General features: G+C 39.6%; 1 protein-coding gene across 2 annotated transcripts in view; it reads right to left on the bottom strand.

The window, feature by feature from the left end:
* Positions 1-16,348, bottom strand: part of LOC150077394 (DNA damage-regulated autophagy modulator protein 1-like) — a 455,867-nt gene that overhangs the window by 281,773 nt on the left and 157,746 nt on the right. For both annotated transcript variants that reach the window (XM_090386032.1, XM_090386034.1), the window contains exons 2-3: positions 10,215-10,337; positions 8,951-9,113 (exon numbers count right to left, since the gene is read on the bottom strand). In XM_090386032.1, the coding sequence (XP_090242158.1) occupies positions 8,951-9,113; positions 10,215-10,248 (197 nt within the window). In that variant the 5' untranslated portion in view covers positions 10,249-10,337. The remainder of the gene's footprint in view (positions 1-8,950; positions 9,114-10,214; positions 10,338-16,348) is intronic.

The following is a 16,348-nucleotide window of genomic DNA, read 5'->3' as shown; positions in this document are numbered from 1 at the left end:
CCCGTCTTGTCGAAGCAGGGGCCAAAGTGGTGTATTGAAGCTGGGCCCCTCAACCACCAGGATCCCCCTTTCCGCTTCCACGGGTCGCGGCGCACGGCTGCACACGCCGGATTTCAAAGATGTAACCCTGAAACCAAGGTATGGGCGTTAGATCCCAGTGATGCTAATCTGGAAACCCAGCAGCGTCACTGGGAGGTCCCCTCACCACGTACAGGTGCCCACGTTGAGGGGCAGGGGTCAGTATTTGTCTGGTAATATGCTCTATGGCATCATCAATGGATTGTAGTTTGATCAATTGGCTATCAAAAGAAAGACGAGTTGAAAACTTTTTCCAGTCTGCTCTGGAGAATTTCCATTTTGAGCGATTATCAGGATATGATGCTTGAAGCGTTTGTATTCTGCATATGATTGGAAAGTGATCACTGTTATGTGGGTCGTTTAATACTGTCCATTCTATACTGGGGTATAATATGGGGGCACAGAGTGTTAAATAAATTGCTGACATAGATCCAGTGGGAAGGTGAGTATAAGTATTTTCACCAGTGTTCAGTAATGTTAGATTCAGTTGGTCTAGTATCGTCTCGATCAAGTGTCCTCTACTGTCCATGTGGTCTGATCCCCACAATGGATGATGCGCGTTGAAATCACCAAAGATACAAAAAGGTGGTGGTATCTGTCTTATAAGGTCTTCTAGTTCTTTAAACGTGCACATCTTGTTAGGTGGAAGGTACAGAGATACTAGAGTTAGTTGTTGTTGTTGTGGGGGTTTTCTGGCGCATAAGCTGCTTTGGCTATAATGCGCCTATTCCTTTATTGTAATAAAATATTAGAAATTCTTGTCACGTCAGAAAAGGAGAAATCAGAAATGAGTAAAAAGTCCAATTTTCTTCAGAAAATTAAAAAATTCAGGAATATTTGCATTGTCACCAATGACATTCTCTAGGGTTATTGGTTTCCGAAGGTTAACCAAAGATAGTAGTGTTGTATTTCTGTCTTGATTATAGTGTGGGCATTCAATGAGAATGTGTTTCACAGTCAAATTTAGAGAACAATGTGGACACTGTGGTGGATCATCTCCTGTGAGTAAATGAAGGTGAGTCAAATGTGTATGGCCTATTCTTGATCTTGAAAGAAGTACTTCTTCTCGTCTTGATGAACGGACACTGGAACGCCAAATTCTAGGATCCTGTTTAAATTGAAAAAGTTTGTTATTTGTTTGAGAGTGCCAGAGTGCTGTCCATTCTGTTAGGCATGCACAACGAATGATTTGTGGATAGTCTGATGCTGGAACAGGTATATTGGTTAAATTTAAGGTAGATGGATTTTTGGCAGCTTTATCGGCCAGTTCATTACCAGAGATTCCAGAATGTGCCGGAATCCAGCAGAAGGTGATCAGTTGGTGGCGCTCTTCAATCTGCAGTAATAATCTTCTAATTTCATTTAGAAAAGGGTGATCTTTATCTGCGGAGTTAGATAATGCCATAATTGAGCTGAGGGAGTCAGTGTAAATAACAAATTTTAATGAGCAGTCAGAACAGAGATTTTCTAAGGCTAGTTTAATTGCATATAATTCTGCTGAGAATATGCTGAATTCAGGTGGAAGGGATGCTGAAATAGTGGTATTTAGGAACACTGCTGCTGCTCCAACGTTTGAGTTAGATTTAGAGCCATCTGTATAAATTGGAGAAAAGTCAAAATATCTGTGAGTGTGAATTGCATGAAGTTGTTTCACATTTGATTCTTGAAGAACATTTTTTCCCCACTGGCTAAGGTAAGTGTCACAGGTGGGTAGAGGAGTACACGTCCATGGTGGTTGAGCGCATGTTACTACTTCTTGTACAGAATGTATGGGGACATTCCAAACCTGCATCAGTTCAAGAAGGCGAAGACCAGCTGGTTTTACTATGCTAGGTTTAATTCTGTAGAGGTTTTCTAATGGTGGATTGAATAAGTATCGCTGAATTGGATGCGAGGCACAACTTTGTATTTTAACGGCATACTTCAGTAGCAGTGTTTTCCTACGTAGAGTTAAAGGGGGCTCATGTGCATCGATGTAGAGGCTATGTGCTGGTGATGTTCTGAAAGCCCCAAGTGCAGTCTTCAAGGCGCTGTGCTGAACTGGATCAAGCCAGCGCAAAGCACTTGCTCTGGCAGAATCATAGACAGGTGCACCATAATCGAGACGGGATCGGATTAATGCCCTGTATAACCGAAGTAAGGAGGTGCGATCTGCACCCCAGGTTAGGGCGGATAAAGTTCTCAGTATATTTAACTTTTTTAAACAGGAAGTACGTACATTTTTAATATGGTCTAAGAAATTTAATTTGTTGTCAAGGATTAATCCTAGAAATCTGATGTTAGTAGTGACTGGGATGGAGACATTGGAAATTTGAAGTTCAGGATCCAGATGGAGCTTGCGTTGCCGACAAAAATGGATAGCAACTGTTTTCTGTTGTGAGAGTCGATAGCCGTTAAGGTTGGCCCATTGTTGTATTTTATTCAGTGATATCTGAAGCTGCCTTTCAATTGATCTCATGCTTTGGGAATGACAGGAAATGGAAAGGTCATCCGCGTAAAGATATGATTCAACTGTGTTTGGAAGCTGTTTAGTGATGGAATCGATTCTAAGAGCAAAGAGAGTGGCACTCAGTACAGATCCCTGAGGGACACCTTCTTCCTGAATGAAAGTTGTAGAGAGGTCGTTTTGGTATTTTACTTGAAACGATCTAGTGTATAAAAAGTTCTGAACAAATATGGGAAGATTGCCCCGTAGACCGAGAGAATAAAGATCACTAAGTATGCCATGTCGCCAGGTGGTGTCAAAAGCCTTCTGTATATCTATAGAAACCATTACCAGATGCTCATGTTTAACGAAAGCATTGCGAATGGCAAATTCGGCCTTGATCATGAGATCTAAACATGATCTGTTCTGTCGAAAGCCATGCTGACTATTGCTCATGAGATGTTGTGACTCTATTATCCATACAAGTCTACTGTGGACAATTTTTTCAAGGATTTTGCTGAGGCAGCTGGACAGAGATATTGGTCTATAGTTATGGGGATTGGTTGGATCTTTTCCAGGCTTCAGGAAAGCCAAAACAATAGAGTGGTGCCAAGAAGCTGGATACACATTTTCTAAAAAAATACGGTTGTAAAAGACCAGGAGAAGGCGCAAAGCTTTGTCATCAAGATGTTGCAGCATGATATAATAGATGCCATCTGGTCCTGCGGCACCATTACGAGCTGTTTTAATGGCATGCAATAGTTCAGAATATTGTAGAGGTTTGTTATATGGTAGAATGAGGGGAGTTTGGAAGTTAACAGAATACTGTTCTCGACTGTTTTTAATTCGTTGGAAAGATGTAGTATAAGCTAATGTTGCTGAGATCTCAGCAAAAGTATCGCCCAGAGCATTAGCTATATCCGAGGGACTAGATAATTCTCGCCCATTCCAGGAGAGGACTGGAGAAGGTATGGTTGGAAACTTACCAGAAAGCTGTCTAATTTTTTTCCAAATTAATTTGCTGTCAGTGTTTCTGTTAATTGTTGATGCAAAACGGGTCCAGGATTCTTTTTTGGCTTGCCTCTGTATGTAACGTGCTTTTGCCCTTTCTTTCTTATAATTTATCAGATTGGCTGTGGTTGGATATTGCCGAAACAAATTCCACGCTTTATTTTTTGCCTTTTTTGCTTTGGTGCACTCCTCGTTCCACCAATAATTATAGTGTTTACGGCCCGGTGGATTTGATAATGGTATTGTATCTTTAGCCACGTTTAGGAGATGCGACGTGATGTAATCTGTCGCATCATCAATACGCTGGAGACGGATTTTTTTCTCATCGAAACAGATTGATGACTGAAATTTTGCCCAGTTTGCTCTTGTAAATTTCCATTTCCTGCAGGGTTTAGTTAAAGGAGCTTGTGCTATCAATACCTTGCATACGATTGGGAAGTGATCACTGCCCATAGGATCGTTTATAACATACGACTCTATGGTCGGGACCAGTACTGGAGAACAAATGGAAAGATCTATTGCCGAAGTATCTCCAGTTGGGAGCTGAATGTGAGTGTGCGTGCCAGTATTCAGTAAGGCAAGATTTAGTGCTTCTAATAGGCTTTCAATGAGTCGACCTCGTCTATCTAATTTAGTAGAGCCCCATAGTGGGTGGTGACCATTAAAGTCTCCTAAAATACAGAAAGGTGGAGGTATCTGTATGATGAGGTCTTCAAGTTCTTTTAAACAGTATGTATGGTTTGGCTGCAAGTAAATTGACACAAGTGTTAATGAAATATGGAGCGTTATACGAACAGCAACAGCTTCTATTTCAGTTTGCAGTGGGATATGCTTTGTTGGGATCTTTGAATTTATCAGAATTGCAACACCACCATTTGCAGCAGTTGCTGTATTACGGTCTCTTCGATAAAGACAATAGTTCTTTATCGAAGGAGAAATTTGTGAAGTTAAGTAAGTTTCTTGGAGACAAAGAGCAACTGGCGAATACCGATTTATCAGATCATGAATATCGTCTGTATTGCAACGAAAGCCTCTGCAGTTCCATTGCAAAATACAAGGCATTATTTGTGTTTAACTAATGGAGCTGTATCCGACTGCTTTTTGAAGGTGACTGGCTTATGACGTTCTAATTTTGATTTATCTTTTTTGGAGAAAACTGGCCGACCAGTGTCCATTTCTTCTTCTTCAGCGTGAATTTCTAAAATTGGTTCTTCCTGTATAGATGTGCTATCTGTATCCATGGTTGTGTTCTGGGTATTTTTCATTGCATTTGAGTTTGTAATATCGGACGTAGTAGTACTCATTGGAGGAGGAGATGCTGCTGGTATTGTCAGAGGAGTATTATTTGCCTGGTCTGAGACTTTGGGCTGTTGTTTGCGTACACTTGGTTGTTTCTCAGAGAGGACAGTTCTAGCCCAATCAGAAATTGATTTATTAGTGGAAACGGTGACATCTGTTTGAGTGGAGACTGTTTCATATTTTTTTACTGCATTGGCATAGGTTAAATTTTTGTTTATAATAGGTGTAACTTGTTTTCTTGCTTCTTGGTAGCTGACTTTATTCTCAACCTTGTATTTTACGATTTTTTTCTCTGTTTTCCATTTTTCACAGGTTTTGGAATATGCAGGGTGGTCACCTTTGCAGTTAGCGCACGTCATTTTTGTAGCCGAACAGTCACTTTGATTGTGTTCAGAGGACCCACAATTGGGGCAGACTGGAACTCCTCTGCACACAGTTTGCGAATGGCCATACTTTTGGCATTTGTAACATCGTAAAGGATTGGGAATATATGGGCGAATGCGGCATAGCAAGTAGCCTGCTTTTACAGAGGTGGGTAAGTCAGGGGTATTAAACGTGAGAATAATGTTTCTGGTAGGTGTAAGTTGATTGTCTTTTTTAGTCATTATGCGCTTTGCTTCAATGACATTTTGTCCCTGCAGCTCTTGGGTTATTTCTTCCTCGCTGACATTTAGAAGATCCCAACTGGATATCACACCCTTCGATGAATTTAGGGTTGCGTGGGGAGATATTTTTACTGGAATACCAGCAAAATTACTAAGTTGTAAAAGTTTCTCCGAGTGTCTGTGGTTAGTAGTTTCCACTAATAGGTCTCCTGATTGCAGTCTCTTGACAGTCTTAGGAGATCCTGCAATACCTTCCAGATGTTTTTGAATCACAAAGGGAGACAGTTTACTCATAGGTTGACTAGAGAGGGAGTGGAAAATGAGAAACGATGGGCAGGGTTGCTCCATCCTGTCAGTTTTCAGTCTTTTGGTGTTATTACCTAAATCGAGATTTGTGTCACGGTCATTGTAATTTTCGGTCCTGGAGCTCGAAGGCTCTAGTGGTGGATAAGTATTTTTATCCATGTTAGCTCCTTTTGGCCCTGGGGGTTTTTCTTTACCTCCCAGGTTACCGGCCCCGCCACGGGGAGGCAGGAGCAGTGCCACGAGGTGACCAAGCGGCTGTTAGTTGAGTTAGTACTAAAGGAAAAAGAAACAGAAAGGTGTCTTTCCTTTCTGGGCCTTTGTCTACTACTTGTAGAGCGAAAGAGCTACTGAAATATAAAATGAAATGAAGGAAACGCTATTCAGAAATAAACAGAATATGTATTGGCAAAAGCTCTTTAGCTAGTTCACTTGTATAAACGCACTGAAATCGCTTGGCCACGGAACGCTTGGCACCCGGGGCCATACTAGAGTTAGAATTTGCCCAACTGATACACGTACGGCAATGGCTTCTAAGTGGGTTTGAAGCGGAATGTTTCTAGATGTATTTTACAGTCAACTAGAATCGCGACGCCTCCATGTGCGGATAATGAGGATTTTTTATCTTTTCTGTAAAATGTAAAATTTCTGATTGATGGAGTGACTTGTGGAGTTAGGTTAGTCTCTTGTATGCAAACGGCTACAGGACCATATCGGGAGATTAAATCATAGATGTCATCGGTATTGCTGCGTAAACCTCTACAATTCCATTGAACAATGTTCTGCATTATCGGGGTTTGAGGAGAGAATGCGAGTCTGTCTGTTTCTTGTGAGTGGGTTGCTTTTGACGGTCGTATTTCATTTTATCTTTTCTAGGAAAATTGGGACGTCCGGAATCTGTACCCTCTTCTACGTCATCAGTTTGACCTGATGAAAATCCAGTCTCCATATCATCTTCTGCATGAAGATCAAGGACTGTTTCATCGTGTGTAGTTATATTTTCAGAGTCCATTCTATTTGAGTTTGTCTTTTGTAATTCAGTGGCTTGTTGCCTTCGTGATTTATTTGACATTTTATCACATGATTTTATTTTAGGCGGAACTGTGATAGGGGTATTGCTTATTTCATCAACTACAACGGGTTTGCTGGTAGGTTGAGATGTTGATAGCACAGATCGTGCCCATTCTGCAATGGATGTATTGGGCGGAATTGATACATCAGTTTGGGTTGAAACAGCTTGGCATTTTAGTGTAATGGCAGCGTACGTGGTTTTTGGGATAGTTGACTTTATTTGCTTTCTTGCTTCTTGATATGTGACCTTATTCTCAGTCTTGTACTTTTGTATTCTTTTTTCAATTTTCCAGAGTTCGCATGATTTGGAATATGCTGGATGGTCATTCTTGCAATTTGGACATTCCGGAGCCTTTGCAGTGCACTCTGTTTGTGAATGGTTTTTTGAGCCGCAGTTAGGACAAGTATTTTCGCCTCTACATGTTGTTTGGGAGTGACCAAACTTTTGGCACTTGAAGCAACTTAAAGGGTTTGGAATGTATGGGCGGATACGGCAGTTTAGGTAGCCTGCTTTAACTGAGGTCGGCAAATTTGGTGTACTAAAGGTCAGTATAATATTACGTGTGGGAACAAGTTTGTCATCCTTCTTTATCATAATTCTTCTTGCTTGAGTTACTTTCTGTTCTGCTAATTCCACGACTATCTCCTCTTCAGTTACGTTCAACAAATCCCACTCACTTATTACTCCTTTTGAGGAGTTCAAGGTGTTATGTGGTGAGACTTTGATTGGGATTCCGCTTATAGATGTCATTTTTAATAAAAATTCTGAATGTCTTGCTTGAGTGGTCTCAATTAAGAGATCTCCTGATTGGAGCCTTTTCACCATTTTCGGTGTACCTGCTGCATTCTCCAGACATCTCTGGATGACAAAGGGAGAGAGTCTGCTTAGCGGCTGAGTCGATAAAGAATGTACAATCAGAAAAGCTGGTGGTTCTGATTTGTTACAGTCTTATTTCATTCTTTTGCCAGATTGGAATCGTCTTCCATTCTTCGAGTCTCAGTATGTTAAGAGCCTGTCGCTCTAGTGGTGGACATGTATCACAGTCCATTGTTGCTTCTTTTAGCCCTGGGAGTGAGCGCTTTTCCTCCCAGACTTCCAGCCCCGCCACGTGGAGGCGGGAGCGGTGCCACCTAGTGGCCAAGCGGTTGGAGAGGTTAGTTTGTTAGTGCAAAAAATTAATAAATATACTAGGGAAAGAAAGGTAATTTTCCTTTCTGGGTTCTTACTTAGGATCTGTTAAGTACAGAACCACTTACAAAGAAATGAGTATGAGAAAAGCACTTGAAAGAAATTATAACAAAATCACTGGGAAAGAGCACTATATATCGCTTTGGAAAATCGCTTGGACACTATCGATTGGCACTCGGGGCCTTCAGGATTGAAATGCAGCGGTTGATTCGGATGATCTGGAAGGCTTTTAATCCGTGCCAACAGTGACCAAGCGATAAGGTTGTTAGTGTTAGTGCGTTAGTAGATTAGTCTTATATACAAGAAGAATGGTGGCTTTCCTTTCTGTTGGGTAAGCTGACTTCTTTACTTTAGAAGAGCAAAATTATATAACTTTGGAAATTAGAAAATAACGTTCAACTACAATCAATCGCTCTTTTAAGAAAATCGCTTTCAAATCACTGAAGAATAGCTTTAGTCACTCGCTTAGCACTCGGGGCCCAATAACCCTCATGGTGAAGCAGTGACGTTACTCAGCGAGGGAAGCAGTGGCGTTGCTCAGCGAGGGAAGCAGTAACGTTTCGCGGAATGGAGGGATTATTAAAGCACTAGTACTCGTCCTACGAAAAACGCCAGAAAATCGCACTAGAAAGATCGCTTGGCACTCGGGGCCAAGAACTGTCGCATAATACCAGCAGCTGGGATAAATGTTTTCCAACAATATTAAATTATAGAAGACCAGCAGTATTTGAAAATTTGTAAAATCCACGAAGTGGAAGGGCTCTGAAAATACTTTCTCCATTTATTTTTAAACCAGCATTTCACAACTGGGTTCTTCTTTATTATTGAAATACGTTTATAATGATGGTCTTACAAGAGATCTATTGTTCTTTACCTAATTTTTGAATGTATATATAAACAGAATGACTAGAATAGAGACAGAAAAAATATTTTCTTTCTCTTCATCCATTATAAAATCTCTGAACTTACCTGACATAAGGGAGGAACGCCGGTAGTTCACCAGCTGCAACAACCATCACATAGGGAACTACAATTACTGCTATAACCGTGATTGCAGCAGTAATTGGTAGAAAAGTCAAGTGACGAAAGATAAATTCTGTGTCATTGTCGGTACATCTTTTTTCTAAAATACCTGAAAATATATCAATGGAAACATCGATAAAATCCAGACGTAATTTCAAAAAATAAAAAAATAAAATAAATATATATATATAATACACATTTAGAGCACAAATAATTTAAATTAATAAATAAATAGCTTTTTGTATTAAGTTGTTGTTGTTGTTGTGGGGTTTTAGGACCATCAGCGACTAAGACCATATTGCTCCGTGTACATTGTTTGTAAATTGCATGTGTTTTGGGGTCGCTTTACCGTTTTCTGGAAGAAAAACCCGAGTTTTCGGGAGAAAAAAAAACATACTACCATCGCCTAAGACCAAGTAACTCAGCCATGTTGTGAAAAAGCCCCATAAATATTCCTCTCGTAATAGACGGGATCCGAACATAGCCTTTTTCCACCCAGTATGGGGAAGACGGCAATTCTACCAACTGTGCTACTGACGTGGACTTGTATTAAGTCAAAATGAATACAATAGTATTATGTAATGGTATAAGGTATGTATGAGAACTTTTGTGTTAATATTCAACAAAGTTGAATATTACTACTTGTAAGATGAAGTCTATTATATGCTTTATGAAGACCTTAAGTGAAACTAACTTTAATCTTATAAAAAGAAGTGTATTTCTTTTAAAGGAAAACACTTGAGAGCGCTTTATAGAGTTCAGAAACCGCTTGGCTACGGAAAGGCTTGGCAATCCAGGCCAAACTCCTGTTTGGTCACCCACAGAGTGGAATACGTTTTGGCTTTCATGTGATTGAAGTGGGGTACAAAACGTAGCCCCTCAATCCACATTAACCCTAGATTCAACGGAGAGGTCACCATCGTTACCACGGCCATTTCTACCAGGTGTTGTAGAAATGCAGACATAGTCCTAGACGCCAACTGCATAATGTAGATCTTTCCAGTACCGAATAAATCAAAGAAACGTAATATTTTTAAACTCTTTCACATAAACTGCTTGCCCGCCATCACAATGTAAATTTGTTTTGCTGGTTTGGAAACTGCTAATTTAAAGGACATACAAATAGGAAGAGGAATGCATGTTACGGGTTCAGTAAAAATCATATGACAAAGAGAATTATAAATAATTTTGGTAAAAAACCGATACTCACAGTATTTAGATTTTTCTTGCCTACGACACTCCATCTCGAAATAATTAATTTCTAACTGCTGCTTGACCTCATCCGATATATTAGGAAGATTACGGAAGAAATTATTTCAACGTTAGTTGACAGCTGTAGTAAAAAAAAAAAGAAAAAAATGTAATAAATTACATAGAATTGAAGGATAAAAAGAATTTTTTTCCCTCGAATTGTGAGCATAATGTTATCAAGGATAAAAATCAACAAACTTACCAGCAAGTTACTTTGTTCTCGCTCTCGCTGTCTTTATTAAATCGTTGGTTTTCGTCGTGTAAGTTTGAATTTTTAGTATCGTTTTGTACGTTTTGTACCCCACTTTGAATTTTAACACTCGATTACAATTTCATATGTTGCATTGTAGAAGCATATTTAAAACAGCTTGACATAAATACATAATTTTTAAATAACATATAAATTTGGTTATCAGTATTGCAGAAATTTACAAATTATTTCTCATCTTTAGGCTCAGTTTCCGAAAATGAGTAATGCCAGCTAGATCGATCAATTTTCTAAAATCAGGCCTGAAACCCGGCCGGTGTTAAGAATGGCGTCAGATAAGTATTGATCCTCAGTTCAAAAGTATGGTTTAGTTCAAGTTGTGAGCAGAAATGAATAATGGAAATTTTCTGTTCAGCCAAGCGGTAACCCTTCTATGTGAGGTCCAGAATCTAATTTCGCCTATAGCTAGCTGAGCTGTGTTTCAATATCGCTAATACCCAGTGACTGACAAGAGATAGGATTTCCTAGTACATTCAAATTCCAACGGATTGCCTTGCGTTGTGTTCTTAAACCGGAGTGAAAATAGAATTGCACTGAGTACTGAGCCTTATGAGAGGCCTTAAGTGAGAAATGTAGATAGCTTTCAAGATTAATTACAATATTTAATAACCACTCTTATACACGTCAAATTAATAATACAGTTTATTAAGCTTATAACCCAAACCAATATACATTTAAGGTAATGTTTCAGGCATCTTGCCGATACCCATTATAATACCACGCTGTTAGAGGTAGGAAAATATTGGTATTAGTATTGTTATTTCTGGTGCAAGGGCTACTAGGGCTACCATATTGCTCCTATCAAGGGTATGGTTGATTGATTGGTATTGGTCTTGTAGTTGTCGTTGTTGTTGGGTTTTAACGACACATAGGCTACTTGGGCCATATTGTGTCTTCTAATGGTGAATTTGAAATAATAACTATATTTTATGATATATTTTTATCCGGTTTAGGAAAGTAAATAGTTCTTTTTTATTAGGATCATCTCCCAGAATCTGCAATAAATTTATTGATGACTGTGTTTTAGCAATTGATTTAAAAGTATCTAAGCGTATGTTCTGAAAGTGGGGACAGTCCACTAAAAAATGGCGAATGGTCAGTTGTACTTGACATGATGTACATTGTGGAGCGCTGTCATTAGTTAATAGATACAGGTGAGTGAGATGAGTATGCCCAATCCTGAGCCTTCCTAAAATTGTTTCTTCTCGTCTGCTTTTCTGGAAGCTGGAGGGCTACAGCTTTGGTTCTGGTTTTATTTGATATAATTTGTTTCCTGGATAAATTCTCCAGATTAGTGACCAGCTATTGTAACATGCTTTACGGATATTATGTTTATAATCAGAATATGGGGTTCGAAAAGTCTGCAAAAGAGTAGTATCTGGTTGTTTGGCTGCAAGATCTGCTCTTTCATTTCCTGCTATCCCAGAATGACCTGGAATCCAACAGAATGTTACAGTTTGGTTTGACTCATTACATACAAGTAATTTAGAATGGATTTGTTATATTACAGGGTGAGAGGAGTTGGTATTACTATTTATGGCAGAGACAGCACTGAGCGAGTCAGTGTATATTATGGCAGACGAAATTAGAAGTTGAGTAATATGACCTAGAGCCAAGTTAATAGCATAAAGCTCAGCAGTGAAGATATTGCATTCTACAAGTAATGAGACAGAAGTGGTGAAAGATGGAAAGACTGCCGCAGCGCCTACTTGAGTCTCAGTTTTTGATCCGTCTGTATAGATCTTACAGGCCTGTGAATTAGAAGCAGAGTGAGCTTCATGTAACTGTGCGATATTGAAGGGACACAAGGTGTTCTTTTCCCACTGTTGGAAATAGTCATCGTAAATTGCAGGGATATTTGTCCACGGTGGATCAGGCTCAGCAGTGAATATCTTCACTGCTGAGCTTTATGCTATTAACTTGGCTCTAGGTCATATTACTCAACTTCTAATTTCGTATTATATATATTGATATATATTGCCTATTTCAATATTGCACGTTTGAGTTAGTTCTCTAAGTCTAAGTGAAGCAGGTCTGTTTTCATTTGGTTTACTGTTGTAAAATGAGTCCCATTCGGTATTGTATAGGCATCTCCAATTCGGGTGATAGGGAAGACTGCGGATTTTTGCGGCATATATTAAAAGCAATGTTTTCCTCCGAAGATGTAAGGGAGGTTCGTGGGCTGCAATGTAAAGGCTCTGGACTGGGGAGGTTCTGAAAGCCCCTAGAGAAACTGGAAGGGCACTGTGCTGGATAGTTGTTGTTGTTGTTGATATGGAGGTTTGATGGCGCATAGGCTACTTTGGCCATAATGCGCCTATTCATTTATTATAAAAGAGATGAAAAGGTTTCATAAATTCAGAATTGATTAAAAAGTCCTGTTTGCTTTATGAAGTTGAAAAATTCGGAAATATCTGCATCATCTCCAATGAGATTCTCTAAAGTTATTGGTCTACGAAAATTAACCAGTGATAGCAGGGTTGAAGTTCTGTGTTGTTCATAGTAAGGGCAGTCAATGAGAATGTGTTTAATACTCAGATTTATATTACAAAGTGGACACTGTGGCGGGACATTCCCTGTGAGTAAATAAAGGTGGGTCAGATAAGTATGGCCTATTCTTACCCTTGAAAGGACTACCTCTTCTCGTCTTGATGTGCGGACACTGGAGCGCCAAATTTTTGGATCATGTTTAAATTGAAAGAGTTTATTATTAATTTGAGAGTGCCATATTGCTGTCCATTTTGACAGGCATGCAGCCTGAATGATTAATGCATAATCTGATGGCGGAACAGGGATACCAGTTAAGTCGAAGCTAGTTGGATTTTTTGCGGCTTTATCAGCCAGTTCGTTGCCCAAAATGCCAGAATGAGCTGGAATCCAGCAGAAGGTGACCAGTTGATTGCGTTCTTCAATTTGTAGTAATATGCTTTTTATTTCATCTAGAACAGGGTGTACTTTATCTAAGGGGTTACATAAAGCCAAAATTGAGCTGAGGGAATCAGTATAAATAACAGATTTTAAAGCACAGTCAGAAGAGAGATTCTGTAAAGCTAGTTTGATTGCATATAATTCAGCTGAGAAGATACTGAATTCAGATGGCAAGGATGCTGAAATAACGGTATTTGGAAACACTGCAGCCGCTCCGACGTTTGAATTAGATTTAGAGCCGTCTGTATAAATTGTAAAAAAGTCAAAGTATCTTTGAGTGTGAGCTTCGTGAAGTTGTTTGATATTTGATGTTTGTAAAATGTTCTTTCCCCATTGAGAGAGGTAAGTGTCACAGGTCGGTATAGGAGGTGGAACCCATGGTGGTTGAGTACAAGTTGTCTGTTGTACGGAAAGGATGGAAACATTCCAAATTTGCATCAGTTCAAGAAGGCGAAGACCAGCTGGCTTTACTATGCTTGGTTTATTTCTGAAAAGGTTTTCTAATGGTGTATTGAACAGGTATGACTGAGTCGGATGCATGGCACAGCTTTGTATCTTGACAGCATACTTCAATAGCAGTGTCTTCCTACGTAAAGTTAGTGGGGGTTCATGGGCATCAATGTAGAGACTATGTTCTGGTGATGTTCTGAAGGCACCGAGTGAAAGTCTCAAGGCACTGTGTTGAATTGGATCAAGCCAGCGTAATGCACTCAATCTGGCTGAATCATAGATGGGAGCTCCGTAATCAAGACGGGATCTGATTAATGCCCGATATATCCGAAGCAGAGATGTACGATCTGCGCCCCATGTTTGGGAGGATAAAGCTCTGAGTATATTTAACTTTTTTAGACAGGAAGTACGTACATTTTTTATGTGGTCTATAAAATTTAACTTATTATCAAGTGTTAATCCTAGAAATCTGATGCTATTAGTGACCGGGATGGAGACATTATAAATTTGAAGTTCAGGATCCGGATGAAGTTTGCGCTGTCTACAAAAATGGATGGCAACTGTTTTCTGCTGCGATAGTCGATAGCCATTGAGGCTGGCCCACTGTTGTATTTTATTAAGTGATATCTGGAGCTGTCGTTCAATAGACCTCATGTTTTGGGAATGGCAGGAGATGGAAAGATCATCTGCATAAAGGTAGGTCTCAACTGTATTTGGAAGCTGATTGGTGATGGAATCTATTCTAAGAGCAAACAAAGTGGCACTCAGTACTGATCCCTGTGGTACTCCTTCTTTCTGTATAAATGTTTTAGAGAGGGCATGTTGGTACTGAACTTGAAACGATCTAGTACGTAGGAAGTTCTGGACAAATATAGGAACGTTGCCTCGCAGACCAAGAGAGTAAAGATCACTGAGTATGCCATGCCGCCAGGTAATGTCAAAAGCCTTCTCGATATCTATTGAAACCATTACAAGATGTTCACGTTTAACAAAGGCATTTCGAATGGCGAATTCAGCCTTGACCATAAGATCTAAGCATGACCTATTTTTACGAAAGCCATATTGGCTATGGCTCATTAGATGTTGTGACTCAATGATCCATACGAGTCTTCTGTGGACAATTTTTTCAAGGATTTTGCTCAGACAGCTTGAGAGAGAGATCGGTCTATAGCTATAGGGGTTAGTTGGATCTTTTCCAGGTTTTAGGAATGCCAAAACAGTAGAGTGATGCCAAGAAGTTGGAAAAACATTTTCTAAAAATATACGATTGTAAAAAATCAGAAGCAGGCTTAAAGCTTTGTCATCGAGATGTTGAAGCATGACATAATAAATCCCATCTGGCCCGGCCGCACCATTTTGGGCTGTTCTAATGGCATGCAGAAGTTCAGAGTGTTGGAGAGGTTTGTTATATGGAAGAGTATGTGCGGTTTGAGATTTTATGGCATGCTTTTCTCTAGTTTTTTTAATTCGTTGGAATGACGAAGAATATGCTGATGCCGCTGATATTTCAGCAAAGGTATTGCCCAAAGCATTAGCAATATCTAAGGAACTAGATAGATCTTGCCCTTTCCAGGAGAGGATTGGAGAAGGTATAGTAGGAAACTTACCAGATAACTGTCTAATTTTTTTCCATATAGTTTTCGGATCAGTGTTTCTGTTAAAGGTCGATGCAAAACGGGTCCAGGATTCTTTCTTGGCTTGCCTTTGTACAAATCGTGCTTTTGCTCTTAGCTTCTTATAATTAATGAGATTGTTTGTGGTTGGACATTGCCGAAATAAATTCCAGGCTTTGATTTTTGCTTTCTTTGCTTTTGTGCATTCATCATTCCACCAGTAATTATAATGTTTGCGACCAGGGGGATTTGATAATGGTATTGTGTCCTTGGCCACTTTTAGGAGATGTGATGTGATGTAATCTGTTACATTGTCAATATTCTGGAGCTGGATTTTTTCCTCGTCAAGAGAGATTGATGATCGAAATTTTGCCCAGTTTGCACGAACAAATTTCCATTTCCTGCGGAGTTTGTTTGGAGGAGACTGTGATATTAAAAAATTGCATATGATTGGAAGGTGGTCACTGCCCATAGGATCATTTAAAACATACCACTCTATAGTTGGGAGGAGTATTGGAGAACAAATTGAGAGATCTATTGCTGAGGTGTGTCCAGTTGGGAGTTGTATGTGAGTGTGCGCACCAGTATTGAGTAAGGTGAGGTTTTGTGACTCTAGAAAGCTTTCAACGAGTCGACCACGTGTGTCTAGTTTAGGACCGCCCCATAAGGGGTGGTGTCCATTAAAATCCCCTAATATACAGAGAGGTGGAGGTATCTGTATGAGTAGATCTTCAAGATCTTTTAAACAGTAAGTATGGTTTGGTGGTAGGTATATTGAGACCAGTGTTATTGAAATATGGAGAGTTATACGAACAGCAACAGCTTCTATGTCAG

The sequence above is a fragment of the Mastigoproctus giganteus genome, chromosome 12 (assembly GCF_048544385.1).
Source record: "Mastigoproctus giganteus isolate SK-2022 chromosome 12, ASM4854438v1, whole genome shotgun sequence".
Classification (NCBI taxonomy): Eukaryota; Metazoa; Arthropoda; class Arachnida; order Uropygi; family Thelyphonidae; genus Mastigoproctus; species Mastigoproctus giganteus.
The sequence above is the reverse complement of the archived record's forward strand: the minus strand, read 5'-3'. Positions and strand labels throughout refer to the sequence as shown.